The 27,107-nt window shown below is 35.3% G+C and overlaps 5 protein-coding genes and 1 long non-coding RNA gene across 7 annotated transcripts; 3 read left to right on the top strand and 3 right to left on the bottom strand.

Moving 5' to 3' along the window:
- Positions 1–5,259: 5,259 nt before the first annotated feature.
- Positions 5,260–6,545, bottom strand: LOC130665670 (uncharacterized). The gene is made up of 2 exons (XM_057466153.1): positions 5,828–6,545; positions 5,260–5,745 (listed from the first exon to the last, which is right to left on the bottom strand). The coding sequence occupies exons 1-2, from the start codon at positions 6,542–6,544 to the stop codon at positions 5,638–5,640; spliced, it is 825 nt and encodes a 274-aa protein (XP_057322136.1). The 5' UTR covers position 6,545; the 3' UTR covers positions 5,260–5,637.
- Positions 6,546–7,228: 683 nt separating this feature from the next.
- Positions 7,229–8,599, bottom strand: LOC130664736 (uncharacterized). Its single transcript, XM_057464812.1, has 4 exons — positions 8,019–8,599; positions 7,755–7,925; positions 7,414–7,496; positions 7,229–7,352 (listed from the first exon to the last, which is right to left on the bottom strand). The coding sequence occupies exons 1-3, from the start codon at positions 8,252–8,254 to the stop codon at positions 7,442–7,444; spliced, it is 462 nt and encodes a 153-aa protein (XP_057320795.1). The 5' UTR covers positions 8,255–8,599; the 3' UTR covers positions 7,229–7,352; positions 7,414–7,441.
- Positions 8,600–9,695: 1,096 nt separating this feature from the next.
- Positions 9,696–11,405, top strand: LOC130665289 (uncharacterized). The gene has a single exon (XM_057465615.1). It carries the CDS (start codon positions 10,729–10,731, stop codon positions 11,359–11,361), a length of 633 nt encoding a protein of 210 aa, XP_057321598.1. The 5' UTR covers positions 9,696–10,728; the 3' UTR covers positions 11,362–11,405.
- A 7-nt stretch (positions 11,406–11,412) lies between these two features.
- On the top strand, positions 11,413–14,166 carry LOC130665290 (nuclear factor NF-kappa-B p100 subunit-like). Its single transcript, XM_057465616.1, has one exon. The coding sequence runs from the start codon at positions 11,671–11,673 to the stop codon at positions 12,175–12,177; it is 507 nt and encodes a 168-aa protein (XP_057321599.1). The 5' UTR covers positions 11,413–11,670; the 3' UTR covers positions 12,178–14,166.
- Positions 14,167–19,504: 5,338 nt separating this feature from the next.
- Positions 19,505–22,190, top strand: LOC130665293 (uncharacterized). 2 transcript variants are annotated; one of them, XR_008989528.1, is made up of 5 exons: positions 19,505–19,801; positions 20,009–20,240; positions 21,205–21,584; positions 21,655–21,974; positions 22,053–22,190. It is a non-coding gene; the product is annotated as an uncharacterized LOC130665293 (long non-coding RNA). The 2 variants fall into 2 exon arrangements; XR_008989527.1 differs by having other exon boundaries at positions 21,205–21,974.
- A 2,917-nt stretch (positions 22,191–25,107) lies between these two features.
- LOC130665292 (uncharacterized) lies at positions 25,108–26,657 on the bottom strand. Its single transcript, XM_057465618.1, has 3 exons — positions 26,033–26,657; positions 25,968–25,983; positions 25,108–25,873 (listed from the first exon to the last, which is right to left on the bottom strand). The coding sequence occupies exons 1-3, from the start codon at positions 26,302–26,304 to the stop codon at positions 25,583–25,585; spliced, it is 579 nt and encodes a 192-aa protein (XP_057321601.1). The 5' UTR covers positions 26,305–26,657; the 3' UTR covers positions 25,108–25,582.
- Positions 26,658–27,107: the final 450 nt, after the last annotated feature.

Raw genomic sequence — 27,107 nt, 5'->3', positions numbered from 1 at the left:
ATAAGTAAATAAAAATTAAAATAAAGTCTTTCTTATGTCACAAGACTGATCTCAATCGGTTTATCTGTTCGAATATTGTAGAATCTTAACACAATAAAACATACACACCAGGGTGCTTCAAATTTAATTTTTTTTTTTTTGAAGCACCCTAACACACACATGAACTCACAACTGTGGACGCTTAGACAAAATCCTGCAAATAACACAAGCAATAAACTGTAATATAAAAATGTTACCACTTCACCAAAAGTCGACTGCCGTAAATCGGACCAGGGACAATAACTCTTTCAGTTTTCGAAATCTACAATATTTTCATCAAATAGTTAAAAATAAATTTTTTTTTACCTTATCATCGCCTCCCGAATTCTTCACAGCAATATCAGAGCTGTTCAGCTGGGCTTTGGTACCTTGAAAAATAACCAGAATTATATTAAATGACTATTTATACGACTGCAATTTAATTTGAACTAGTAAGAATTCAATTTATGATTCACACATAAATTTATTGCTAACATCTATATTGTAAACAAAATATTATCACACGATAGAAACCAATGGTCAGTTTCGGATTTTTCACTTACATGAGAAGCCAATGGCCAAGATCACAATTATTAAGTTAATTTGCGACATATTTACGGCGGTAGTAGAGACTAGTGTGAATATGGTGCTGGTAGAAACACTAATGTAATCCCATCAGTTTGACGGGGCTTTATGTAGGTTCTCACAAACAAAATAAAAACCTATTTGTAATTCCCTCCCATTATCCTATTGGCAAACGTGCATTATAACACACTGTCAGTTTTAATTTTAGTACCTAATTATTATATTTTAGAACAATGATCAAAATTCCCGTTGCGGTTATCCTATTGCGAACGTCCTGAACGGGGTCGTAGGTAGTAAAAATAAATATATTATTATCGTTCCAAAAATAGTTTCCCTCTACCTAACTCGTGTATTGAGGTATTTAGTTTAATTTTCAGAGTAGGCAAAGTAAATGAACGAGAACAAAGCAACTGTATGAAAACATAGTTCAAAGAATGTGACATAGTACTTATTTCTCTTATCTGGATAATCTGATCAAGATTTTTGTTCATTATTCAGAAAGCTATAAGATTCATCTATCAGTTGAATTTTACGTTCACTCCAAATAAGTTTGATGAATAGTCATCTCATTTTTATTGTGATGGGTTATATATCTGACCTATTACCTTTGCATTACTTACTGCAGATTTTTTATAATGTAATAAGGATGTCTCTCATGGTTTCCATTTGTGGTTTGATTGCCTTTCAGTAGAATGTTGAGTTGATAAAAATAAGTTTCCATACCAGACTTGATCTATCCATTCATCTCATTATTATTTTTTACAAATATTCATCCTTTTAATAGTAGTAAAAAGGGAGGGAGTATATATATATATATATATATATATATATATATATATATATATATATATATATATATATATATATATATATATATATATATATATATATATATATATATATATATATATATATATTAATCACATGACTCAATGGATAAGCTCTAATGTAGAAATATCACAATTTAATACTCATATAGTTGTTAATAAAAACTAGGGTTGCTATCAGTCCATATTTATTTATAATATTTCCTAAATCGTACATTTTCCAAAATAGTCCAGTAAGATTTCAGTCACCAGTTGATATTTTTGTTTCATTACTAAAAATTACTGACATCAGGAAAAAAAAATAAAAATTAAAAAACACCATTACACACTTTATGTTGAATGTGCCTTAGGTGTTCGCTTTGATTTTAAAATAATGATATGAGGCCCGGTTAATAAATAGGTTATGTATTCCACCATAATATTAGAATGAGCGCATGCGCCATTAAATGTGCGCATGTGCCAAAGCTACCGAAACCAACATTTAAAGGGTGGGGGAAGAAAACATGGTGGGAAAAAAATCCAAAGCTTTCGTCGGGATGACTATTATCATTAAAGCATTTAAACACTGTAAAAAATCACCGGAATAAGTCCAAGCGGTGTAGGTGTTAAAGTTACGGTGTTAAATTTACCCCCGAAAGCGGTGTGAAAATAACGCCGCCACCGGTGTAAATATTCTTTACCGGTGTTAAAATATTCCACTTTGTGAATATTTTTACTTACTCGATCACTATACTTGTTAATAAATAATCTTTATTATTAATTATTTATAAAGAAGTGACATTTTTTGTGTTTCATAATCTTTAAAGTTAATACTCCAAGCGGACGCAATTTACCCCGCTTTTACACTGGTATTACTTCGCTTTTACACCGGTAACCCCGTTGTAACACCGGTTTTTTTAACATCGGTGTATTATTCCTCCTACACCGGTGTAATTTCATTTTTACACCGGGCGGAGTTAAAACGAGTCCATTTTTAACACCGCTCTTTTTACAGTGAATAAGTAGCAAAATTTATCCAATTGTAATATTTTTACTGATGAAAAATTAAAATAGTGATAATAATTACAATAAATTTTAATAAAATCTTAGATGATTATTTATTATTCATTAATGATATCTAGGACTCATGGCAAGTCTATTTATTTAATAATAAATATAGTTACTAACCAACAATAAACACTTTGGACATTCGAGACAGCTTAAAATCTAATTAACCTACTAGCGCTTGGGAGTCTGGAAACATTGGAGTGTCGAGTGGAGAGAACGCGATTCGAAAAGTATCGTGGATTCGTATGCCTGCAATGTGAGTGAGTGTCCCTTTCCTCTCATTTCAACCCTACTTTGTGTGTAGTATCAGTGCCGTAGTTATGATTGCTTACATGGCTAAGTTGAATCAATGAAATATCCTTTTTGCTCTATCATACGCCCCTGCTGAAGGTGCTTCGCACTCACTATAGTTCTAGTATGACCCACCTGAACATGAAGTGGGGTTTCGAGGTCAAACGCTAAAAGGTTAATGCGTGACTCCACGAATAGCTAAGCAGTGTTCAAATATCAGAGATTAAAGTAAATAGTTTAATTTGAAAACTTGTTACACATCGCTAGCTCAATCATCTGTCATTATTGAGAAGGTTATTTGCATGTTTGCATGTTTAGGTTTCCACTATATAAAAATGGTGTATTACCGTACGATGGATGGTGTGGCTCAATAAGTTATAGATCAAATTGAATGGAATATAGTATAGTGCCGGATAGCTCAACTGGTAGAGCACTCGGCGTGATACCGAATTGGTCTGGGTTCGATTCCCAGTTCGGGCTATCTATATTTTTCTCAATTTATCTATAAATTGTCTTATTGAGAAGGTTATTTGCATGTTTGCATGTTTAGGTTTCCACTATATTTAAATGGTGTATTACCGTACGATGGACGGTGTGGCTCAATAAGTTATAGATCAAATTGAACGGAATATAGTATAGGGCCAGATAGCTCGACTGGTAGAGCACTCGGCGCGTTACCGCCATCATATCTCTTAAGTGACCTTAATTAATTATCTTTTCAGTCTTATTTTTCCTAATGTGCGGATGAATTGCGCTTGCGCAATATATAGTTCACTTAGATATGTGCGCATTTCGCAAAACGAAATTTGAAATGCATGAAGCCACTCAATGTAAATAAATTATGATGTTATTTTCCCAATATAAAACCAGTAATAGAGACAGTTTTGATGAAGACTCAAGAAAGCTTTAAGAATTTGACATATAGTCAAAAGTAAATCATCTTTAATAACCAACATAATTAACAGTAATAAGCAAATATAATTCAAATACGCAAAATGCAAAAGGAAAACACACCCAAACAAACTTGACTCATATGCGACTGATTAATCGACAAGGTTATTGCAACCTTCGCAGCGTACAAACGTCGCAAATAACGATGGGGTTATTGATCCTGTTTCTCCTAATATATATGGAACGACTGCATCATAACGTAAACACAAAAGAAAAGCTTATTAAACACATTAGACGTCTTTGTTGCGAGAAAGTTGCGCACGAAAATGAGTAAAGTTATTTGTATCCTGCCAAAGGAATGGGAGTTTTGCCCTGCGCTGCTGATGGAACGCGTGCTGTACTCAGACCTCGAAGACTACTTTTCAAAGCACCAAACGCTTGAGGGCGCCGTGATAACTATCGGCGACACAACAGCTGTTTCGAAAATGTATGAAACCCTGTTATGGTTCTGCAAAATTGGGGATACGAGTGATGCTCCAATCCTCGAGGACCACATTCTTCTTTGTATCAATTGCATCCAGTGAGCCACCGTTACTTTCTGCCCAGTGTTATGAGTGTAATCGTTCTACTTTTTTTTTTTTTTAAAGTGAATTAAGTGAACTTTATGTAATAATGGACTTTTCCCATTTATTTATGTAATATATTTTAGTGCGTCTATGGTGAATTTTGTTGTTGCTCTATTCAAAATATTTTAGTGGCAAACTTCTTCCGACTCTGATTGTACACATGAATATAATATCTACAACAATCGATCTTTATTTACTGAGAACTGATGTTAAACCCCTTCCATTTAGAAAATTTCACGATGACGATCACCCCTAGTACCAAATGTTAGAGATTGGTTGAAGATCCCATACTCAGCTCAACATGCGGTACCAGGAGTGATCGTGATCAAGAAATTTTCTCATGGTACCAATTAGGCATTATAAAAACACTCTGACACACTCAATGCTATTTGTTTGGTCATAATGTAGCGAACCACTACGGGTTTACTAGCGGAAACCTACGACATTAGAAATAAAACACTTCTCTCTTTATAAACTCATTTATTTATTTCTATACAATGAACATAGTATTGGAACCCTGCACCATTCCGCTTATTAAGTAAATATTATAAAATAATTTTCAATATAATTTGTATTGGTGCTACGAGGTCTAACTGACTAATGTAAATCAGCGCGTGGAAAATCATTGCTTCCGTTCTTAGAAAAAATTAGTATATGACACATCTAGGGAGGAAAATAGGGCATTCTGACCCACGTATGCAATTGCCTACTCAAGCCGAAAGCGAGGGTGGCAAACACGCGGATTGGGACGTCGTACCTTCGTTCGTAGTGTGTATACAATTTTCACCAGACCTGCACCTGAAAGTTTAAATTGTTGCCTCTATTTGCGGGAAAAATGGCGAATGCACTCATTTGTATCATTTGTTTTCTCATCAAAGAAAAAAATGATGTTCTTCCCTCTAAACAGGGCAGGAATTTAAACTTTGGGTGCAGGTATAGTATATACCTGATGACAGCATTCACAATTTACGCGCTTGCTAATATTAATTCGTGGCATTGGACTGAAAGTAGCTTGTTTCGACTGGCTGTAGTGGTACTAAAACTTTAAGTTTCGATTCTTGTATCATGAATTAACATCTATACATTACATAAATTTCTGACTGTACTTTAGCCAGATCATAATCGCAGTTTATTATTAACAAATTAAGGTAAATGTAGGCATGCATTATCGATCTTAAATTCATTCGTTTCGATTGACAACTGACATTTAGATGAGATGTAAAATATAATACGTGGCATGGGATTATTACAACTCTAGATTTTAGGTGATAGCAGCTTACCCTTTAGCCCGGGCTGTGAACGCCATTCGTTATAAATCGTGATGCTTTATCCCTCGCCATACACTATACTATTTATGACCGTGGAAGATTCCTTACAAAACGGACGATTTTTAGCGCTATATTGGGTGGAGCTCTGGTAGTCTCCAGCCATTGATGAAGATTCCGGAGTCTGAGGATCCACTGAAAAACAAATTTCAATCATTAGCACAAATATTAAGGGGGTTATGAGTAATGTCTGTCTATACTAATTGGATTTATTTACCTCAAGAATACTGCGACCCGCTCGAGTAGGGCGATCCAGGATTCTCCATGGCAAAATGTTGAGCATCCAAGGAATCTCATTGACGTGCACGCTCCATAACACAATCAACAGAGGATCGAGAAATGGGATCTCCATTAACTGGGTGTCAGACCGCATTGGACTAGGAATGAATGGCAGATTCACTAGTTCCCGCGGTGATAGTCTTTCAACATTCTCGTAGAGCTGAATGGCCTGAACCACCAACTCTCGACTTGTCAACTGGTTTGTATTTGAGTTACCGAGCGATTCACGAGTGCTCAAATCATCCAGTATGACAGTACTCAGTAACCAGCTATGAAACTCAGATATATTACTCTCTTGAGAAGTTTCGGTGATGATACGAAGTACAGACGTTTCCGCGAGATTTTCCAACGACTGTGAAATTCTTCTGGATATCGTTGGAAAATCCAAGGCTGTCGTTGATGGAGACGCTGGTATTGGTGTGACAGGTGAATTGATTGGGGAAACATTTATCCACACGCCATGTTCTGGATTCGATGTAACCACAGGACGTTCTTCTACTCGACTTCTCTTCGCCGATTGACGACTCTCAGTCTCGTTGGAATTTAACATCGCCTCCAGAATGCTCCTTTTTCCTGACCGTCCACTTTGATCTGGTTCTTCAATACTATCCGTACTTTCATCGTCCGAACGAAAATAACGAGAAGTCCCGGCCATCTCTTCAAAATTTGAAATATATCGTAATAAAATATGCAGCTGAGCGTTGCCAAGTAGTTGGCAAAGCCGCGAATCCAACGAGAATAAACGATAGTGAATAACACGGTGTCCTATATACTCTTGCAATGCACCTGAATATAAGTATAAATAAAAGATAATCTGTATTTATAAACATGCGCTCGAAATATTGATAAAGTTATTCAAATAGAAACACATGTTTGGAGACACTTGTGGTAAACAAGATCCTACGTTACCGACGATTGTCAATGTCAAGGGTAATAGTTTTTTTGACCTGAAAGTTGTTTGTCAAAATTGGACCGTCGAACACTATCAGTTTGATACGACACTGGACAGGTCCGTGATTTTTAAATATTATGCAAGCTGCAAATTATGCATTTTTTTTAAGTTCAACAATAACAAAATAAGATCTCTAGTTGTTTTAACGAATGACATTTATTTTTTCAACTCATAACTCACTACAGGATTACATACGATTTAAAGTATAGTAGATAGTTCAGGACTGCCTTAATATCTGTTTGTTGTTTTAGTAAAATAACCAAGATAATAAAATACAAAATATGTGACGATGGATACCAAAAGTAAGATAACGTCATGAGCCGAGGTTGATCTGAAACAAAATACAACCATGAGTCAACCAATATAGACTAGTTAATAGAATAGGTTAAACAGAAATGGAACATCCAAATCATTTTCCAATTCGTTGGGCTGTTAGTTCATGTAGATTCGGGCTTATGATGGTTGTTGATCAGCCTTGAGTAGAGTTCGTCATAGGTCTTTCTATCATGGTCTAGAATAACATTTAAAAGTCAAAATATCCAGTATTTATGCTAATCTATACGTGAACTTACGTCATCCGGTCACGCGGCTGCAGGAGCCTCATTGGTCCGGCTTATCATCACAAAATCTGTATTTGTGTTCTTGTAAGGTCATTCTGGAAAAAAATTGCCCTATCATTAATGTATTTTCATAATCGTTGTTTACATTATACGCATCTTTGTTTTGCCATTGGTGAAAAACAATATTAGATTAAATATTCTTAGCCTAATTTCGGAAAGCACATGAGTTTACTGTTATGGGTACGGGACAAACCACTAGAGGTAGAAACACTATCTTCGTACGGTCTAATTAGTAAAACCAGATACGACCTGTAGACTGCTATCAAGTAAATTGAAGATAAACGGGAGCTTACTCGAGTAATTGAGGCCGTAGATGGCAGGCAACTTTCTTAGATTGGATACTTGGGCCTCTGTTGCCTAGCTCCAGTACGTCATGGTAACCACTTCCGCTGATTATTTCAACCGTGTTGTTACTTCTATCCTCAGGGATCACTATTTCGTAAATATAAGCACCAATTGTTTGTCTGGAATAAAAAACAAATAGAACACAAAATGTTGACAAAGTCTTTATAAACACGTAAAATTTTCAGGTGTAGAAGTTGTTCGAAAATACTTACTCGTTGGACACTGTCTTAAATATATAACAGATCCCTTTTATGGTTTCACGTTTGACCAACCGGGCTGGTATATTGGTCACTTGGAGAATGGGGCTCGCATGCTGGCTATGATTTATTAATTTTTCAATTACTTGCAAAAGAAATGTTTCTATGCCGCGAATAGGCCATTCTTTAGGAACTAGAATGTTAGGCGCCAATTCGACGTACACAACATATCCACGCTGTTCATCTACCATTATTTACTATGTAATTACAGTTATTTTGACACAAAGTAAATAATACGACTAAGATTTAATAATTGTTATAATTGAATGCAGGTCTTGGAATTAAATAGTAACTCTTATATCCGTCTTAGCTCTCAGGTCAGGATAAGATACGAAAGGTGAGACATTAATTATAATTATCTACGAATTATGCAAAACATGCAATAAGATAGTGCACGCATAGTGACAAAAACATCACAATTATTTTTCATTGCATCATTACCTATTATAAAGTAGTTTTGTAGACCTTAACACTTTAATGGTTAGCCTCAAAACCCCGTTCCATGTTCCAGTGGGACGTTGTGAAACTAGAGTAAGTGCGTAGTACCCGCGGGCGGAATGTTGCAATAAAAGGGATTTTTTTCATTCAATATTCAACTTAGTCATTTAAACAATCCTATCTACGGCACTATTGCTGTACACAAAAAAAGAACTGGGTGTCTTTTCAGGAAGGTAGGGGAAGAAACCACGTCCCCTCTCGACCAATTGTGGTATGTTGACCAATACATGGAATTGGTACTATGGGCGTATCTTTCCAAGCCGGCATAAGGAAAACCGAATGCTAGGATACTCTTAGTATGGACTCGTAGTGGCTGTTGGTTCGGCACCCACACGCAAAGGATTTCTGATCCTAGGGTTATGACATCCGCGAATATTGAGCTAGCTCAATGTTTCGCTTTAATAATATTATGGTGGAAAATTGTAGACTTACGCAACGCGAGTATGCCTAAAAGGGTGAGGAAGCGGCCTCCGGTCGGCGAAGGTGGACTTAACGGTCCCGTTACATTAATTAATTGATTGTACACAAAAAAGGGTTGAAAGGAATGGAAAGTGGCACACAGTTACAATACTGCTCTCACATTGCATGCATACAAATCCACAACGCGTTTTGATTCGCGCTCTTCCCACTCGACGACCACGGAAATACTTTGATACTCGAAAGTGCGAAAGGGCTAACCCTTTCCCGGTAATTCATCTCGAGGAGTGTTGGTGTGAGCTGTTTGGGGATAAAACCAATTACAGTTCTTAATAAGGCTGTGTGAGTAACGGTTCAATCGTAGTAGTGCATGCATGTGTCTCCTTCTGCTATTTTTTCTGCTCCTTCTCTACTACACAGGCTAGCACTCGTGCACTTAAGAGGATGTGCCATCTATTCTCTTTCTCACACACATGTGAACGAACGGAACTGTCCTTATTGCACTTACATTAGCAAATAGAAATTTCAAATGAGCCGTTCTCAGATATAAACTGCAATTTCCGAACGAGAAACATTTTATTCGATAAATAATAAGTTTACGCATCGAATGACATATTTTGTTTAATAATTAGGGTCTTTACCTGTGAAAACGGTTCATTTGAAAATCACCTGGTACACTCTCTTAAAGAAGAAGACGTACGATTGAAATTAGTCGGGACTCAACCAGAAAAGGGTTAAGTATTTCACAGATTGTAAGGTTCGATCGAATTTACCCTGTAGCAAATGAAAAATCACTGAAATCTAAATCAACCTCAACACATAAACTGTAGACCATTAGAGCGCTCTTGACCTACGCCACGCACTAGTAATGAGCTGCGGAATCCATTATTAGTCACCCGTTAAAACTATCGCTCATAAATATCTAGCTTCGTAACCTTGAATTTACATTTAAATAATAACAGTTCAATGAACGTTGAGCAAAACAAGATATACCTCAATAAGTTTTATACACTGCGTTGACGCACATTAATATTATAGAAAACATGTGACGGTCATTACCCTGTTGTTTATTGCGTTGAATTAGTTCAGCGTTATCTTGCCATGCTTTTTGTATACATTACTCATCAACAATTACGACTAGACATAGTGATCTACATAACCTATCATAACAATTTACGGTTATTTATTATAAACAAAGATATGAATAGAAACGTACTTTACGTAGGCGTTTACAACTCGTTGCTGACGTACGCTTGATCGTAACCTTGATAGTACTTGAGGGCATGAATGGAAATCAGTAATGGGTCATAGCTATTGCCTAGGGAACGATATTGCACAATGTTCAGCAAATAAATTGAAATGAAACGAATTGTTGTTAATATTTACACTGAGATATGAAATGACTGCATTTTTTATTACCAACTGTTGACATAGAGATATAAAAAGGCTATCATGTGATCCCAGATAGGCAGTAAAATAAGCAATTTAATAGCATAACAAAACGGTGACATTATTACTATCTGTTGAAAATGTGACATCGGTGCACGCTAAGAACACATGAAAAATGTTTTTATTACTGTACCAAAGTATAAGAGTTCATTTTTATAACTCTTGGCCGTGATAAATCTGTTATAACATATCAAATCTGCCATAAATTTACATCGTTTTATGAATAACTAACAAACGTAAAAATTGAAAGCATGTATAAAAGCATCAAAACATCGGGATTTTAAGAAAAATAATCAAAAGCATGATATTTGTTTTTAGAAATAATTTTACGATTATCAGTTGCGGTTGGCCCTCATTAGATTGCAGACGGTTTTCTGGATCGCAAGTGTGCAACAAAGTAGCGATGGAGGAGAATGGACATGTTCAGAATGGTGTAGAGTACCTAGACGTAGTTAGCCAAGAAGGACATACTTTTCACTATATCTGCCGTGAGGGGAATATGAACGAGCTGGTGGATATGGCGCCTGTCATTATCCGAAACAGAGATCTATTGTTCCTGTACGATCACGAAGGAAGACAGTGCATCCATATCGCTGCGGAGTATGACGTTTCTAATGCCATGATGAAGATCGAACTACTGGTGGTGTTGGGTGCAGATGTAAATTCACGGGAATTGAGTTTTGGTAATACGTTACTCCACATTGCTGCAGCTACTGACAATTACCAATTGGCTGAATGGCTGTGTAAAAAACCCGGTGTTGAACTTGGCGCGATAAACTACCTTCACAAAACGGCCTATCATATTGCATATGAACGTCGGAATGCAAGAATGATGGAAATTTTGAGGGTCAACGGTGCAGTTTGTGACAACCCTATTGATGTGGACGAATCTGACGAAACTTCGAGTGAAACTATTGAGGGCATATTAATTTAATGTTTGTAAGTGTTAAATGCTTCGTTACTTTTTATCTCATTTTACGAAAACTAATAACACACAACGTAATCAAACAGTATAAAACTTAGGCATGACGTCAGTTATTGATACCGTTAGTTAGACCCCAAATGTGTTTTACTGATATAATTTGATCTGTGAACTTTATAATAAAAATCATCATCGGGCGATAACTTGATGCCAAGGGGTATTTAATGGAACAATAGCTGGCCAACGAGTCATTTGAGTCAGTGCTTTCAATACGGTCTCTATTACACCATACTGATCTACAACACAACTCCAATCTGCATCATGTTAGCAAATTCTGGTTACAAAATTGTATTGGACGGCTGTTTAAATGATAAAGGAGATAATTTGGTGCACTACTTAAGTCGTTATGGAGACGTCGACGATTTAATATCCTTGAAAGAGGTTATTAATGATGAAAATCGATATCTACTATTATCACACAATTTCAATCAGAGGCAGTGTGTTCATGTTGTCGTCTGCGAAGTCAAAGTAAATGCCATCAAGAAATTAAAACTACTGTTAGAAATGGGTGCCGATATCAATGGTCAGGAAAGAAGAGGTGGCAACACACCTTTGCACCTTGCTGTGCATTCCAACAACTATAAATTAGTGAAATGGTTGTGCAAGCAGCCCTCAATCAACAAAACAGTGCTCAATTATGCTAAGAAGACACCCCATGATATTGCCACCGAACGAATTGAAAAGAAAATAAATAGTGCACTGAAGGAGCAGAAAAAGTGGTACAAAATTATGCATCAATCAGGTGCTAGTTCATCGGAAGAAGAGTAACGAGCACGGTATGAAGTTCCAAAATTTTAAGAGACCAGATTATTTAGTGATGAATGCATAAGTGTTTTGGCGGTTGATTGTGAAGTGACATAATTATTTTCTTAGTGTGCTAGGTACTTCTTTTTTTGTTTTCCATTTAATTTTATGTAAGTTTTGTTGCTCATCTGTGGCTTGTGAAAATGTCTTGTAAATTAACCATGTAATTAGGTAACTATGTATTTGATGTTATAATTATGCTAAGTTGTTTGTATCCTAATTTTTATTGTTTTCGATATTTCTAAGAAACTTAGTTATGTTAATTATAAGATAGTTATGTTGCCTGGAAAAAATTCTGGTCACTGCAGCTGTAGTTGATGTTACTACAAGTTGGGGTACAGAAATGCCTTCACCGATTTGAAATAACCGGAACCACACGTGTAGTGATGCCAGCTACAGTTATCATGTTTACTACAGTAGTTGTCAGTACTGTCTAAAATGTACATTTATTCTATAGTGGACTACCAGTTACTAAAATGTTTTACCACAATATTATGGTTTTAGGCACCACAATTTTTTTCCGTGGTCTTAGCAGTTAATTAGTCAATAAGAACCTCTAATATTATGTAATTTTTTGTCATTATAAGCTTATTAACAACAATTGTTCAGTCTTTATTTAAAATAATGTTCTATCTTTTGCACATAATTTAGGTAAATGGACACATACATTTTTATCTCCCGATTTGGCCTAGAAAATTCGATTGACGTGCGATAAAGCAGGCGAATTTTTATTCCAACCTTTCAGCGGTCAATCCACTGCACAATTTTCAGCAAAGCAATTACTAAATGGTAAATTGATACTAAGATGGAATGAGTCCAAGAATCTAGATCTACGTCTTACTCATGTGTTTGTCACACGACGCATAAAATAAATGGCTCCTATTATTAAAACTGATTATTCTGTTTACATTGAAACGAACAAAGAGAAAATGGATGTAATTTTTCTTTGAATTTTCATTACCAAATACTTATGGCCTCATCAAGTTATACACTGTAAAAAATCACCGGGGTAAGTCTAAACGGGGTAGGTGTTAAAATTATCGGTGTTAAATTTACCCCTGAAAGCGGTGTGAAAATAACGCCGTCACCGGTGTAAATATTCTAGACCGGTGTTAAAATAACGCCGCCACCGGTGTAAATATTCTAGACCGGTGTTAAAATAACGCCGCCGCCGGTGTAGATATCCTTTACCAGTGTTAAAATATTTTAATTTGTGAATATTTTTACTTACTCGATCACTATACTTGTTAATAAATGATATTTTTTATTAATTTTCATAAAGAACTGACATTTTTTGTGTTTTATAATCTTTAAAGTTAATAATCCAAGCGGACGCAGTTTACCCTGCTTTTACACCGGTTATTCCGCTTTTACACCGACGTTACTCCGTTTTTACCCCGGTTACCCCGCCTTTACACCGATTTTACTCCGCTTTTACACCGGTAACCCCGCCTTTACACCGATTTTACTCCGCTTTTACACCGGTTACCCCGATTTAACACCGGTATTTTTAACACCGGTGTAATTTTATTTTAACACCGGGCGGAGTTAAAATGAGTCCATTTTTAACACCGGTCTTTTTACAGTGTAGTAGGTCAGATTATTTGCTCTTAATCAATTAACTTAAAACGCTAGTACGTGAGGTAAAAAAAAGTTACCGTATAGGTTAAATAATAGCTTCTTTAAATTTATAATCAATTTACGGACCAGACGTGGTTGGTAAAAGAAAATATGACGGGATGTTAACTGATTGTTAGAAGGTGATAATTAATAAATCAGTTTGTGCAGTGTTATTTTTAACTAACAGGGCATTGGACTGAAACGGTGTGGCCGAGCAGTCTGGTGTGCCAGGCTCGAGAGAGTCTTTGGCACCTAAAACACCGGGTACGTGGGTTCGAATCCCGGCGACAACAGGATTTTTTTTTCAGTACGTTCCAGATCCGATACTTCGGACGGTCACAAAGGGCCACCTGCAGACCAGGTTTTCTAAGGTTTTCCTGGTCGTTGCAGTGAGCTTGTTTTCATGCTCAATACAGGCATGTTCAGTATAGTGTAGTAAGACCGCCCTAACCGCAAAAGTAATAGGGCGTTAAGGAAAGAAAAGCAGGGCATAAAATGGCAGATTTTAATGGAAAGGTGAGTTTCCTCTTCCCGTAAAATGGTCGATGATACGCTTACCCAAAAGATTAATAGAAAAAAATAATTTTAGAAATCTTTTAGTAATTTCTGGAAGGCTGTAAAAGATAAAGGTGTAAAAGGTGTCTACAGAGACTGTACACTGCAACCCACTACTAATAATTAACAGGGCATTATCCTTGCGAAGGTATGGATTTCTTATGATATAACATACAACAATATAGCGTTATCTCAAAATCTGATAACATGTCAGCTATCAATAATTTATTTTCCATTAATAGGTACTTAAAACGTAACAATCTTGTAAAACTTGTGGAACGTAAAAATTAGGGGGCTGACGTAAGGACATATCGATTTTTTGTCCCTTTTATATTCATAGCTATAATTATAATCGTAGCTTATGTCGACAAGATTTGTTCAATATTTTTGATCATTATTCAGAAAGCTTTAAGATTTTACAATAAATTAAGTAGATATTGCCGTAGTAATGTGACATGGATGAAAATTAATTGAAAATGTATTTGATGACTATCGCGGCTAGTGCAATGGAAATAACGTTGTCATGTTTATTGTGATAAATCGGACTGTGTTCAGTCACGAGCTTAATCATTTTGAAAAGCTTCGTGTACTTTCGCTACGTACGGGAGCAGCCAAACTCGCTACTGACTTAAATGTCAGAATAGTGCCGGGTCACTCACTATCTGGGCCCGACACCTGCAATTTCTTGCTCATGACCGTGTCGAAATGGCATGAGAACCCGCTACCAGCCGGCCAATGGAATAATTCGTCTCATATCAGCATGCTCAGCAGCCAAAGAAATTGGCTGTTAACTACTTCCGGTTGGCGCGCTTTTAAGCCAATGGGAAAATTCGTCTTATGCAGCAATGCTGCCACGTCAGCACCGAGTGAAAACGCCAGCTCAACACCAGCAAGCCAGGATCGATTTCGTAGTTCGATTAGTACAAAGACAGCTATCCATTTAACCGCTTCGCTCAATCTAATATATCTCTAGTGTGATATAAGTCTGAACCGCTCCGCTAAATCTCCACTTAAATATTCTCAATAATTAGCTAGTATATCAAGGCTACTGATTATTGAGTTTATATTGATTTGTTGCTCGCGTGTTATTAATGGTAAATTAATTATCGCGTCATTAACCGCTATCGACCACGTGTCGAATTTATACGCGCATTCTTTTACAGTCGCATTCGCTATTGCGTATCTTTTAGTTACATTTGCTAATAAGTATTTTTCTCACAGTTATTTAGTTTACATATTGTTAAATAAAGATTTATTCTATTATCTGTAATTTTTGTGTTAATTGTTAGTTATTGAATTAACCACACCTACACCAGAATCCCAAAGTACATTCGCTCAGACTGTTTAAAAAAATTTTTGAAAATATTTAATCTTTTATTAGTTATAACGGGGGGAGTATATATATATATATATATATTATATTATATTATATTATATTATATTATATATATACTCCCCCCCGTTGTAACTAATAAAAGATTGACCATTAAAAAAATATAATCGTCCTATTGTATCATTCCATTATAATTATTCTATTCTAGTTAAATCTATTGATAAGGCTAGTGACATTATTTTTATTACCTTCCAACACGACAATCATTGAAAGAATTTGATCAACAGAATAGTCATTTATTTTATGAAGATTGATGTCGAATTTATATAACGAATGATTTCATGATTGATAAATATATTATACATCGTCCTGTTATTCGTAAGTTTCATTGCAAGTACAAAGACATCAAATAGTACACATACACATACGACTAAATATAATACATATATACGTGATAACAAATAGACAAATAATCGAAAGAAGGCAGTAATAATGTTACTTGATATGTCACGTTTAGTTTGATAACTTCATCAAAAAAATTCTGGTAACAGAATAAAATATCTAAGTCTCATTGATGTTAAGCATAAAAAAAATTTACCAAATTTGAAACCAATGAATTATCATTTTTTAATTGATTTCAATGTAGCTTAAGAGGAAGGCTAATTTTTTTTCTACAGAAAAAATTCGTAACAGCTTTTGCAATGAAAGATTGAATCATACGAAAAACAATTGGATTTAGTTATTAGAAGAAAGTCTACTAGCTTTTTGATGGTGAACAGAAACAACGAACAAATGTAATTCTGCGAAAGCTTACCCGCATTCGTAGACTGCGTGACTTTGTTGAAAAGTTTTAATATCTTTTTTCCCGAAACTAACTGACTTTTGAACCCTTTCCGCTCAAAATCTTTAAATAAAACCTGTCTCGCTTCATTTTGTTGTCCATAGAATATTTTATTGCTCATATTGAAAATTTCTTATTGACGACTGTTCCTGGTGCGAGTTGGGCGATGCCCCATACAAGTTGTACTAAATTGTCCGGATCCCTCGACTAGGAGAGCTCGTCATCACGAAATTTTCTACGTTGCAGATCATTGTAGCTAGATCGTGGGTAGAAATTTGCCCCTCTCAGCATTACGCTTCATATTATTCCACCATGGGAAAGAGAAATTTTCACCCACTATCTCACCGTACTGATGCAATTACTTGACGATGGACTTTTTTCAGTTAATGACTTAGTCAATAATATTTTTGTTTTTGCTAGACACATTCAAATATGACATACTGAGATTTAGTACCTATGAAATATAAATATAAATTCTATCTATTTGAGGTGCTTATCGGGCCCCATTTTTAACTTCCCGCTAAGAAAATTGTAAATTTTCAAAAATGCGGGAAGTTATTGGTTTCGGTCCAATTTACGAAAATCGAATTTTCATCAGATGTCGACGTTTCGAGGTCCTAGGAAGCTATTCTGACTAATTTCAAGGTGATGTCCGAGTGTATGTATGTGTGACGTACGTACGTATGTAAATACCTGTATCTTTTGAACGGATAAACCGATTTTGAACGTTAAGGTGTCATTCGACGCGGCTTGTCAATATCTTGAAGCTGTAAGAAAATTGAGCTTGATCGGTAGGGTTCGTTCAGAGATATTCAAAAAATAAAATTTTTTCAAAAGTGTTTTTTTTTATAACTTTTGATGTGATCGATGGATTGATTCCAAAATGGACTGGGCTCTAGAGCTTTATAAGCCGCGTCGAATGCCACCTCAACCATCAAAATCGATTCATTCGTTCAAGAGATATCGTTGGAGAAAAAATGGTGAAAAACGTTTTTTTTTTTCGAAAACAACAGCATACAAACATATTTTCGAGCTCGAAAATGTATTTATAATAATGTTTTCGAGGTTCTTGAGCTCGAAAACAGCGGGAAGTTTTGGGGCTGGCCTGCAGAGTCAACTGACAGACCGATTTTTTTAACATTTTTGACTTTTTTTTTGGTATTAGCAAGCTGGTCGTTTGAAAAATAACCTTGACATAACGATAACACTAATTTACAATCCCTGATTGCTCAAAATATTATGATTTTTTTAAATTACTTTTTGTATAAATTGAGCGTCGCAATTTATCAGACCACTGTTTGGTATTCCGTTGCTGTGGAACCACACTTTCGATTTACTTGTTGCGAGGTATGTTTGTATTTTTTTATATATTCCTGTTAAAAACCCATTGTAATCATGTCTCCAAGAGCGCTATTATTTTAAGATCACTGTTAGCCAAAACATAATTTAGGGTTCTGCTTGCTAACCAAATCGATGCTTTTAGAGATTCTGACAGCAAATTAATCTTTTCTCACAAATCAAAAACCATCGTGAATTTGCATGCATGCAATGTGATAATAGTAGTGTACTGTGCGTCCCTTTCCACTTGTTTTAACCCTACTTTGTGTGTAGTAACAGCCTTGTAGTTAGAATTGTTAACATGGCTAAGGTGAACATTAAAAAAAAAATCGATTCTTCTCTGTAATACGCCCCTATCATGGGTGTGACAGTCTCACAACCCACCTGAACATAGCGTGGGGTTTCAAGGTCGAGCATTAATGGCTTAAGCTTAGTCTTACTTTTTATTTTCAGGGTATCACATTAACGAATTACTGTTTAGTAAGATGAGTGTTTATGAAGCCAAAAAGTCAACAGTGACGAGAGAATCGCGCGCAGTATCATCTACTGCAGTATCGTCTCGTATCGGTAATGTAAATACTGACATAGATGACATCACACTGTTGGTCACAGTCAAGCCGATTATAGAATCTCTACTGAATTACATAAATATTGTCGCTGCAAACATCCATCATAGTCATTCCATCGACTTACAAAGGGATGGGCAAAGTAGAGTAGCTAAATTGAAAAAATACATATTACTTCGTGATGTGTATCTCAAAACACTGCAAGACGACATGATGCCGTATCTTCAGCTCTACAAACAAAAAGTTGAGACTGTAGAAGATCTTGAAGAACAAGTTATTGTTAATAGAAGAATTTTTAATAACGTCACCATTGGACTGGCGCACATAATGATGTTATTGGACAGAGACATTGAATGAAGAACAAACTCTGTTGAAATTAATTTTTATGTGTATAGGCCCGCGTGAAATACCATAGTTTGAATTGTAAACTCGACATAAACTGTTTTGATAATAAAAAAAATTCAAGATATTTTTTCGATGTTTTTAATTAAACCACTTCATCTCGAGTGCAGATATGTAAACTAAACAGAACAAGGTCAATGCTTCTAGTTCACTTGTAATTTCGTCGTCGGAACAAGCACACGTAATCGCGGTTAATTTTACGATATGTCGCAGTCATCTTCTGATAATGAGTGTTTTGTCGTTGTGAAGTTTCTTGAATCACCTTTTGTAAGTGAACAAAGTTCTTATGCTTGTGTTCATAGCTCGTGGATAGTTCATCGTACACAAGAGTATGTAATGGTTGCATTTCCATTACAAAACGAGCTATCACCATCGCTTTTTGATATGAAGTACAGAGAAGTCCGTATTGGAAAAATAGAGTACACATCCAGTAAGTGAATATCATATGTTACCTCTAAGCTCATCTATCATTTAATGATGTCTGGATGTTAACAGTTTCTTTGTCATTTTTTTTTTGCAGGTGAATATAAACATGGACTAAAATTTATTAAAGATAAACAATTTGGACATCAACTCAGGACAGCCCTGACGTCTTTGCAGCGACTTCCTGAAACTAAATCATCTGAGTAGCCTAAATTTTCGCACGTGTTCCACATTATTCCACCACGTTATGTATTCCTGTATCATTATACTACCAAAAGGAATGTTAAAACGAAATTTGAAACTGAAATGGCTGCAACGGTACATTTATTTTACAGTATTCTTGAAATATTATTCGCTACTTAGCATAAGTCATAAAAAAGGTTAGAATAAAATCAAGTTGTCTGCATTGTTAGCACTATTTATAATCCAGTAATATCCTGGACAAGTCGTGTAAGCTTGAACCATTTTTAAGTTTTAAATATAACCATGTCGAAAATACTGGAAAATAAGGTATGAATTTTTTACACAGTTATCATGTACACAGGAAATTACATGATCATGGTTATTATCAGGCGGGTAAACCATCTCTGCAATACTTTACGTAAAAAATTGATAAAACGATGTCCTGATGATGGTCATGGTCACATTATTTTTACGGATTAATCATTTCATTAACTTTAGTGGCTTATCCAAATAATTATGATTTCGTGTCTTCAGAATGCGCTTGGTGTGAATTCAACAAAATACTACGTTATACAGTTCATTGGAATGCTTGAGGAATGCGGATTACGATACGTTCCAAGTCGTTGGGTAAAATGTCGTAATCCTGAATATATAGTAACTTTATATCCACCAAGGGGTGAAATAATAACGGAAAATTATATTTGTAGTAACGAACAACCGTTATCACATTGGAAGCCATATTTAGGAATAATAATGTATGAAACAGGTGAGGTCTTGTAATAATTTTAGCAATTAGTGTCACTGGCTAAATTTTTCTGCCTTCTTATTGTTTTTTGATTTTTTGTTATTGTTTTTGTTTTGTAAAGTGCATTGCTAAGTTGACCATTAGCAAAAAGCTTGTTTAGTCAATGTTTGTAGATGTTGTTGGCATCGAAAACAAATCACAATAAGTTGGCAGCATGAACAAAAATTGTGGTTGCTACCACAGTAGCTGTAGTTGAAGTTACTGCAAGCTAGAGTAAATAAATGTCACCACCAACTTGGTAGACCTGAAATAACCTAGTAGTAACCAGTAGTAACGCCAACTACAGTCATTAAAGCTGACTACAAATTTAATTGTTAGTACTGTTTAAGTGTTACCCTTTAGATTTGTCCCAAAAGAAGAGTGTACTTCCTGTTGTCACCTTTCTTCACTAAATTATGAAAAGCGCATGCGCTTGTCTGCTTATGAAACCCTATTTAATTGGAGTGGGGGTAAAAAGCCAATGATACCCGAAGTGCACTCTTTTTTTCGGACAACTATACTATAGATCGGAATACCCACTACTACAATATTGAAATTAGGTGAACCACAATTTTTTTCTATGTAACAAAACGGAGTTTCCGTGATGAAACATATAAGACAGATCACATTTTTATGCTAGAATCCAACTGATTTATAGATACTAATTTACGCTAACGGTTTTTCTGATACTGTTATTTCTTCTCATTCGCACTTAATTTAATGGCCATGCAACCGAGGTCACGGTATTTAAATATTCGAAAAGTGACATTTGCATTTACTTTTGATTCCATGCATATGAATCTCATAGTTATATAAGCTGATGCATATGTAATACCACTATTTCCCGTGATAAGGCATAGCTGTTTACTCAAAAGTGAAGTAGTATTATCCTTGGCACAGTTTTCTTCTAGGAAGAATATATTATTCTTAGAATTTTCTATTCCAGATATTTTTGAACAGGGAATGCTCTATATAATTTACTACAATTTCTGCTGTCGAACGAACCTGTATTAGTGATATCGCATTCACCAACGATATCAGCCACGTATGCTGTAAAAAATATTGAAACAATGACGTAAAACTATAAGAAATTTAGGTACAAGTTAAATATTAATCATTTTAATGTTCACTATTATGTCTTAAGTAACATTAAAACTTCGCACATAATTTTTCGTTTTATTTTACTGACCTTAACATTATTAACATGCTTCGTTCTACTGACACTGCGTAGTTAGAAAAACATCTCGCATTATAAATGTCAGTACTGATAGAGAATAGTCACTCAGTTAAAAATGTCAAAGGAAGAATATTGTCAAAGAAAAAACGGTATAATTTCCAAATATTTTTCTATTTGATTTTCTTTCTGTGCTACATCTAAATTACTTTTTATAAATAGCTTTAAACTTTATCAGAAAGCAATAGAGGGAGTGCATTGGTCTCTTCCAAACACAGAGATAAAAATAATTTAATATAAATAGGAGTGTTCTGGAAATATGTACTCACTGTGAGCTCCAGTCCCTAACGCAGTGAACGTATTAAGTCGCGATAGTATTGCAAGATATCAGCCAATAACACTGAAGCATAATAGAAGTATGAAGATAATGTAATCAATCGTATAAAGGAACAGAAACTATTCAGTTCTTCTTCACCAACAAATCAGTACTGATTTTTAGATGTATGGATAGTTTTGTGGACCAGTACATACTAAGGCGCCAGGTGAGAAGACATTGTGTTGAATACTTTGGTTGTTCTTTATCTGAATACGTTGTATCGCTTTTTTTTCTATTTTTTCAGATAGAAACAATGCAGACTTATCGATATCACGTGGCGAAATTGGCGGAAACGCATTATGATAATCTCGATAGATATGTATGCGTGCCAAATTTTTGGATAAGACGGCGTAGAAAAACAAACCAAAGAGTTGCCGTTGCTTACTTTGGAGAAAACCGGTCACGTACGAAGAAACGCATTAAAAGCAATGAAAATTAATTAGAAGATGAGAACTTGACCAAAGATGTTGTGAAATATAAGACAGGTTAGTAACATGCTTCTCAAAAACATCATTATTTCATACAGTTTATGTGCATGAATACGCTTATCAAACAAATTACTAATTAGACTGTTTGATATCTACACGAAAAATTGTCAACAAGTTCAAGGTTTATTACTCTGTGGCATTATTTTTAAAACAGAAATACATTATCAATGCGGCTAAATGTAGTTGGCTCCGCGAACACGCTAAATTGACCCTCATACGCGTGCGCAGATCGATAAAGCTTGCGCAGAGTGTCCTATTTAATTATGTCACCATTTTCCTCAAAAATTAGAGCTGCATGATTCCCTCGACAAAAACAAAGCGGTGTTTTTAAATTCATTCGAACAAAATAGATACTATTATGCATTCCTCATTTTAATAGCCCACTATTAATAATGTAAACAAGTCTTTTAGCTCGATCGTTAATGGCTCTTTGCGTCATTGGAAGTTAACAACAGGAAAATGACACAATGAACTGAAGTATAAGTCGACTTATTTTTAACCCACTTTAAACATCTGGTTAACAAAATGCTTGTAATCTTTTCCAGATTTCGACCATGATGCAATTATTTACATAAGACGTTAGAAGAACGATGGATTTCTAGAAGCTACGGATTTAGACATTAACGTTGCAAAAGAAATTCCGTAAATCTATAATTTTATCTTTCATGCGAAAATTGATACTGTAATTTGTTTTTGTCTAACGACTGTTAATAATTATCAAAATAACTCAAGATTAGACTTTTTTGAACCCAACCTTATCATAAGATTGGGGTTAGATGTCGCTAATTGTTATCAACGTACGTATTATTAACAGTAATCTACATACCTTTTTTCATACTATTTGTAAATATTATAATTTTAAGATAATGTACTTTGTAATCAAATATTTACTTATATTAGTTATTGTAATGACAAATATTGAGATGGTTCTACAACAAATAATTTTTTTGTTATTGTTATTCAACTGCGGGGTTCATATATTTACGATAAAAAAGTTTTTACTATTCTTTTAGGTTAACCCTTTAGCGTTTGGAAGTCTCGAAACATCTCTGTGCGTTTCGAATGGGAAGAGCGCGAATCAAAAAGCGCCATGGATTCGTACGGGTGCACTTTTTCACTCATTTCAACCCTACTTTGTGTACAGTAACAGCGCCGTAGTTAGGACTGTTTACATGACTTAGTTGAATATTGAATGAAAAAAATCCCTTTTTTGGCAATACGCCCCTGCAGCGGATGCTACGCGCTCACTTTAGTTTCACAGCGACCCGCCTGAACATGGAGGGGGTTTCAAGGTCAAGTGCTAAAGGGTTAACTTTGTTAAGTTTCATAATTTTTTAGATAACACTTTATAAATAAATGTAAGTGCTAGTTAATTGTCTTAGCCATACTTGATTTAATTATTGTTTTTAAGTAACGTTAATTCGTAGTTGTTAAGACTTATCACAGTTCGATAATACGGGTACCAATATTTGTTTGTAAGCTTATAAAATAAAGATGTTTCAACGTCACCTGGGGGTTTTTCAACGAAGCGGGGTAATTGAACCTCGTCTTTTCTCAGCCAAGCGGTATGTCGACCAATGCATGGAATTCGTACTCTGGCGAATCCTCTCCGAGCAGGCATAAGCGAAACCAATGCCAAGGATTCTATGGGCTTGGACTTGTAGTGGCCGTTGGTTCGGCCCCGTACGCAGGGGGATCTTTGGTCTGATCATTCATCCTAGGGTAACGCCAATAATGAGCTTCTACTTTATATTTCGCTTGCCAATTTTAGAATGGTAGAAAATAAGAATGTACGAAGCGCGTGTGTACTTAAAAGGTTAGGAAACCGTACCTGTCAAATGGGAGAGCATTGAAAGTTGTCGGTTTTCCGAGTAGCTCCGTTACATTCATTAGTTGTTTTGATGTTATATTTAAGATAATAAACATAGTGTTCTAAATATATTGATTTGTTTGAATTGATTGATTTTGGAGACCCATACAGATTAAGGTTAATTGAAAGTTCATCGTCACCAATGTATCGTTTGAATGCATCAATACATGATTGGGCTTTATTGGCTGTCAATTATGGCCATAAAGTGGTGAGTCATGGATCCAATTCTAACAATGAATGGGTTCAGTAGGTTTTTGGTACTTTATAATTACGATTATTTTGGAAAAGTAATGCATGTATGTAGATTGGCTGTGCTCTACAAATCTAATTATTTTACCCAAATCTTTACATCTCTTCCTAACTCATTGTTGTCGTATATTAAACATTTCCAAGGTCTAAGCTTGCTTTATTGTCACTGTATGGAACTTCAGCGTTGTAAATTGCTTTGAAAACGACAACAACATGTGTTCGATAGAAAACAAAACGTTTGAATTGGTAGTTTAGAGATTGAATTGTTCCTGTTCTTAGGGAACCCTAAAAATATGTGTCTCAGAATATTGGCATTAAAAATTAATATTTAAAAACTGGTTTAGCCAGTCAAATCAAACTAATTATAGACTCTTGCAAATGATTGAGGATCTAAGATTAACATTCTGTGGAATTTCGAAAGACAACTTTCTGTCTGTCTGGAATCATGTTGTTTCATTCTAGGTCATAGAATATACTATTTAAGGATATTCAATAAATGCAAGCATATGATTTTTAACATTTTATTTATAATATTAATGTAAACTACAAAACAGTTTTCCCATTATAATATACTAGGCTCTAACTTATAAATTCTTAATTGCGTCTGTAGAGGGGCTTGTTCCTGAAACAAAAGAAAAATAATTAATTATACAATTTCAAAAAAGTACAAGAGATTTATTACAAGTGGCGGTTCTGTCATTGAAAATTGGGTCTAAGTCTAGGTGTTCGCAGGCATGTATGAGCAGGAAAATGGTGATCACTATATATTATATCTATTAAATCTCTGGGTGTCTTCTCAAAAAAGGCAGGGGAAGAAACGGCATTCCCTTTCAGCCTAGTGGTATGTCGACCTGTACATAGAATTGGTTTTATGGTTATGAGTGAATCCTTTCTAATTCCAAGATAAGGGACCGAATGCTGTGGATTTATGGGTTTGGACTTGTAGTGGCTGTAGGTTCAACCCTCCACGCAAAAGGGCTTCTGATCTGATCATTGATCTCAGAAAATGTCAATTATGAGCTCAGTATTTCACCTGCCAAATATATTATGATGAAAGGTAGGGATGTACAAAGCGTGTGTGTACTCAAAAGCACGAGGAAACGGTTTCCTGTAAAAAGAAGGTAAGCATCAGCTTGGTTACATTAATCATAGAATAGCAAATTTGACTTACGGATCGGTGCAATAAATACATGGCATGAAAACAGAATAATATTCTTTGGGATCTGGCTTATCTCGTGGATCCTGACATTTGCGCAACCAGAACTCTTCATTGTTATGTAGGAGATATGCTTTTACGCCTTCAATATTAATTTGCATGCCATTAATTGTTTTATATTTACGATATTCACTTGATATTTCATTAAAGAGTACATAACTTAATTCGTTCCACGAGATTGCTAACCACTCACGAGGCAATAGATATATAAGTCTGTGAGAGATGTCCATGATCGGTATACACTTTGCTTAGTAGAAGGTGTCGTCTTACTGATTGTAAACTGGAATGGATCCGGCTTTTATAAGATTCTAGCTAGCTTTTATAATTATTCATGACTATTTTAAGATATTCAAAAACCAGATACACAAATGACTAGACTGTAAAAACTTAGTGGTTCAACTTACGGTTCGCGGCAATCATTGCAAGACAGGTACACTCCAAAATACTCTCTGTGATTTGGCCAGGTTCTCTTGTCCTGATCCTTACGCATCCAGGGTTGTTCTTTATGGTACCGAAGATGAGCTGTCACACCTTCTACGTTGATGCCAATGCCTTCAACTTTCTTGGTTATTTGGTTGCATGATATTTCTTTCTTGAGTATAACTTCCAAAGTATCTGAGGCATAGTACGTTCCCCATTCATTCGGGACAAGGCACACATGTTTAGAGGACATAATTCTTAAAGTGATATGTTTCAACGGGAAACAAGGACTGTCTGTATGTCTGCACTGAGTGATAGACACTCTTATTTATGAAGCAGAGGCTGATACTTGAGATTTATTATTTCCAATTGACAATAATAAGGGTGTGACCACAAAGTTTATGATCGACTTAGGATAACTGTTATGTTAGTCACTTACAGGTTTCTAAGCGTTAAGCTAGGCATTTATTTATGGATAATTAACACTAAACTTCTAACTAACTTTACGTATTTCTAGATGCAAACATTCATTTTAAAAGTGTGCTTTTTAGGGTAATTAAAATTTTTAGATGTACTTGCAGCATGGTTTACTGAAAGAAAAAAACAACAATGTGCATTGTTTCTTAATATAACTTTTCAATTAACTATAAAATACGAAAATTGTACTTACTGGTCAACGGTTCCAATGCACGGCATATGCAGTCCAATGTAGTTCTGACTGTTTGGCGTTGTTTGTTTATCATTAATATCCTTTAACCATAGTTGATTGTTGCAAGCTTGTAATTTGCCCTTAATTTTGTCAATGGTAATTTCGGCTCCTAGAATTGTTTTATTTTTTCGATAATAAGACGAAACTTCGTTATTGAGGACGAGTCCCATGAACTCTGATGGATACTGGTCCCACTCACGGGGAACTAAACAAAGATGCTTGTGAAACATGGTACACAAATTAATTCTTAACTACCAGGAACAATAGTCTGATTGCCTGTACTGATTTGAAGTGTATTTACATATCAAGGTTTTGATCAACGCTTTATAGTCTCGAAAGTCTCAAGT

The sequence above is a fragment of the Microplitis mediator genome, chromosome 3 (assembly GCF_029852145.1).
Source record: "Microplitis mediator isolate UGA2020A chromosome 3, iyMicMedi2.1, whole genome shotgun sequence".
Taxonomy (NCBI): Eukaryota; Metazoa; Arthropoda; class Insecta; order Hymenoptera; family Braconidae; genus Microplitis; species Microplitis mediator.
This window is presented reverse-complemented; position numbering and strand designations above follow the sequence as displayed.

What these genes read in the sequence shown, in the direction of transcription:
- LOC130665670 (XM_057466153.1), bottom strand. Translation starts at nt 6,544, where the DNA reads ATGGCCGGGACTTCTCGTTATTTTCGTTCGGACGATGAAAGTACGGAT. An exon ending in CGGGTCGCAGTATTCTTGAG is followed by an intron (nt 5,746 to 5,827) that starts GTAAATAAATCC and finishes TTTGTTTTTCAG; the next exon opens with TGGATCCTCAGACTCCGGAA.
- LOC130664736 (XM_057464812.1), bottom strand. Translation starts at nt 8,254, where the DNA reads ATGGTAGATGAACAGCGTGGATATGTTGTGTACGTCGAATTGGCGCCT. An exon ending in TTTAAGACAGTGTCCAACGA is followed by an intron (nt 7,926 to 8,018) that starts GTAAGTATTTTC and finishes TTTTTATTCCAG; the next exon opens with ACAAACAATTGGTGCTTATA. An exon ending in CTACGGCCTCAATTACTCGA is followed by an intron (nt 7,497 to 7,754) that starts GTAAGCTCCCGT and finishes ATTTTTTTCCAG; the next exon opens with AATGACCTTACAAGAACACA.
- LOC130665289 (XM_057465615.1), top strand. Translation starts at nt 10,729, where the DNA reads ATGATATTTGTTTTTAGAAATAATTTTACGATTATCAGTTGCGGTTGG.
- LOC130665290 (XM_057465616.1), top strand. Translation starts at nt 11,671, where the DNA reads ATGTTAGCAAATTCTGGTTACAAAATTGTATTGGACGGCTGTTTAAAT.
- LOC130665292 (XM_057465618.1), bottom strand. Translation starts at nt 26,304, where the DNA reads ATGTCCTCTAAACATGTGTGCCTTGTCCCGAATGAATGGGGAACGTAC.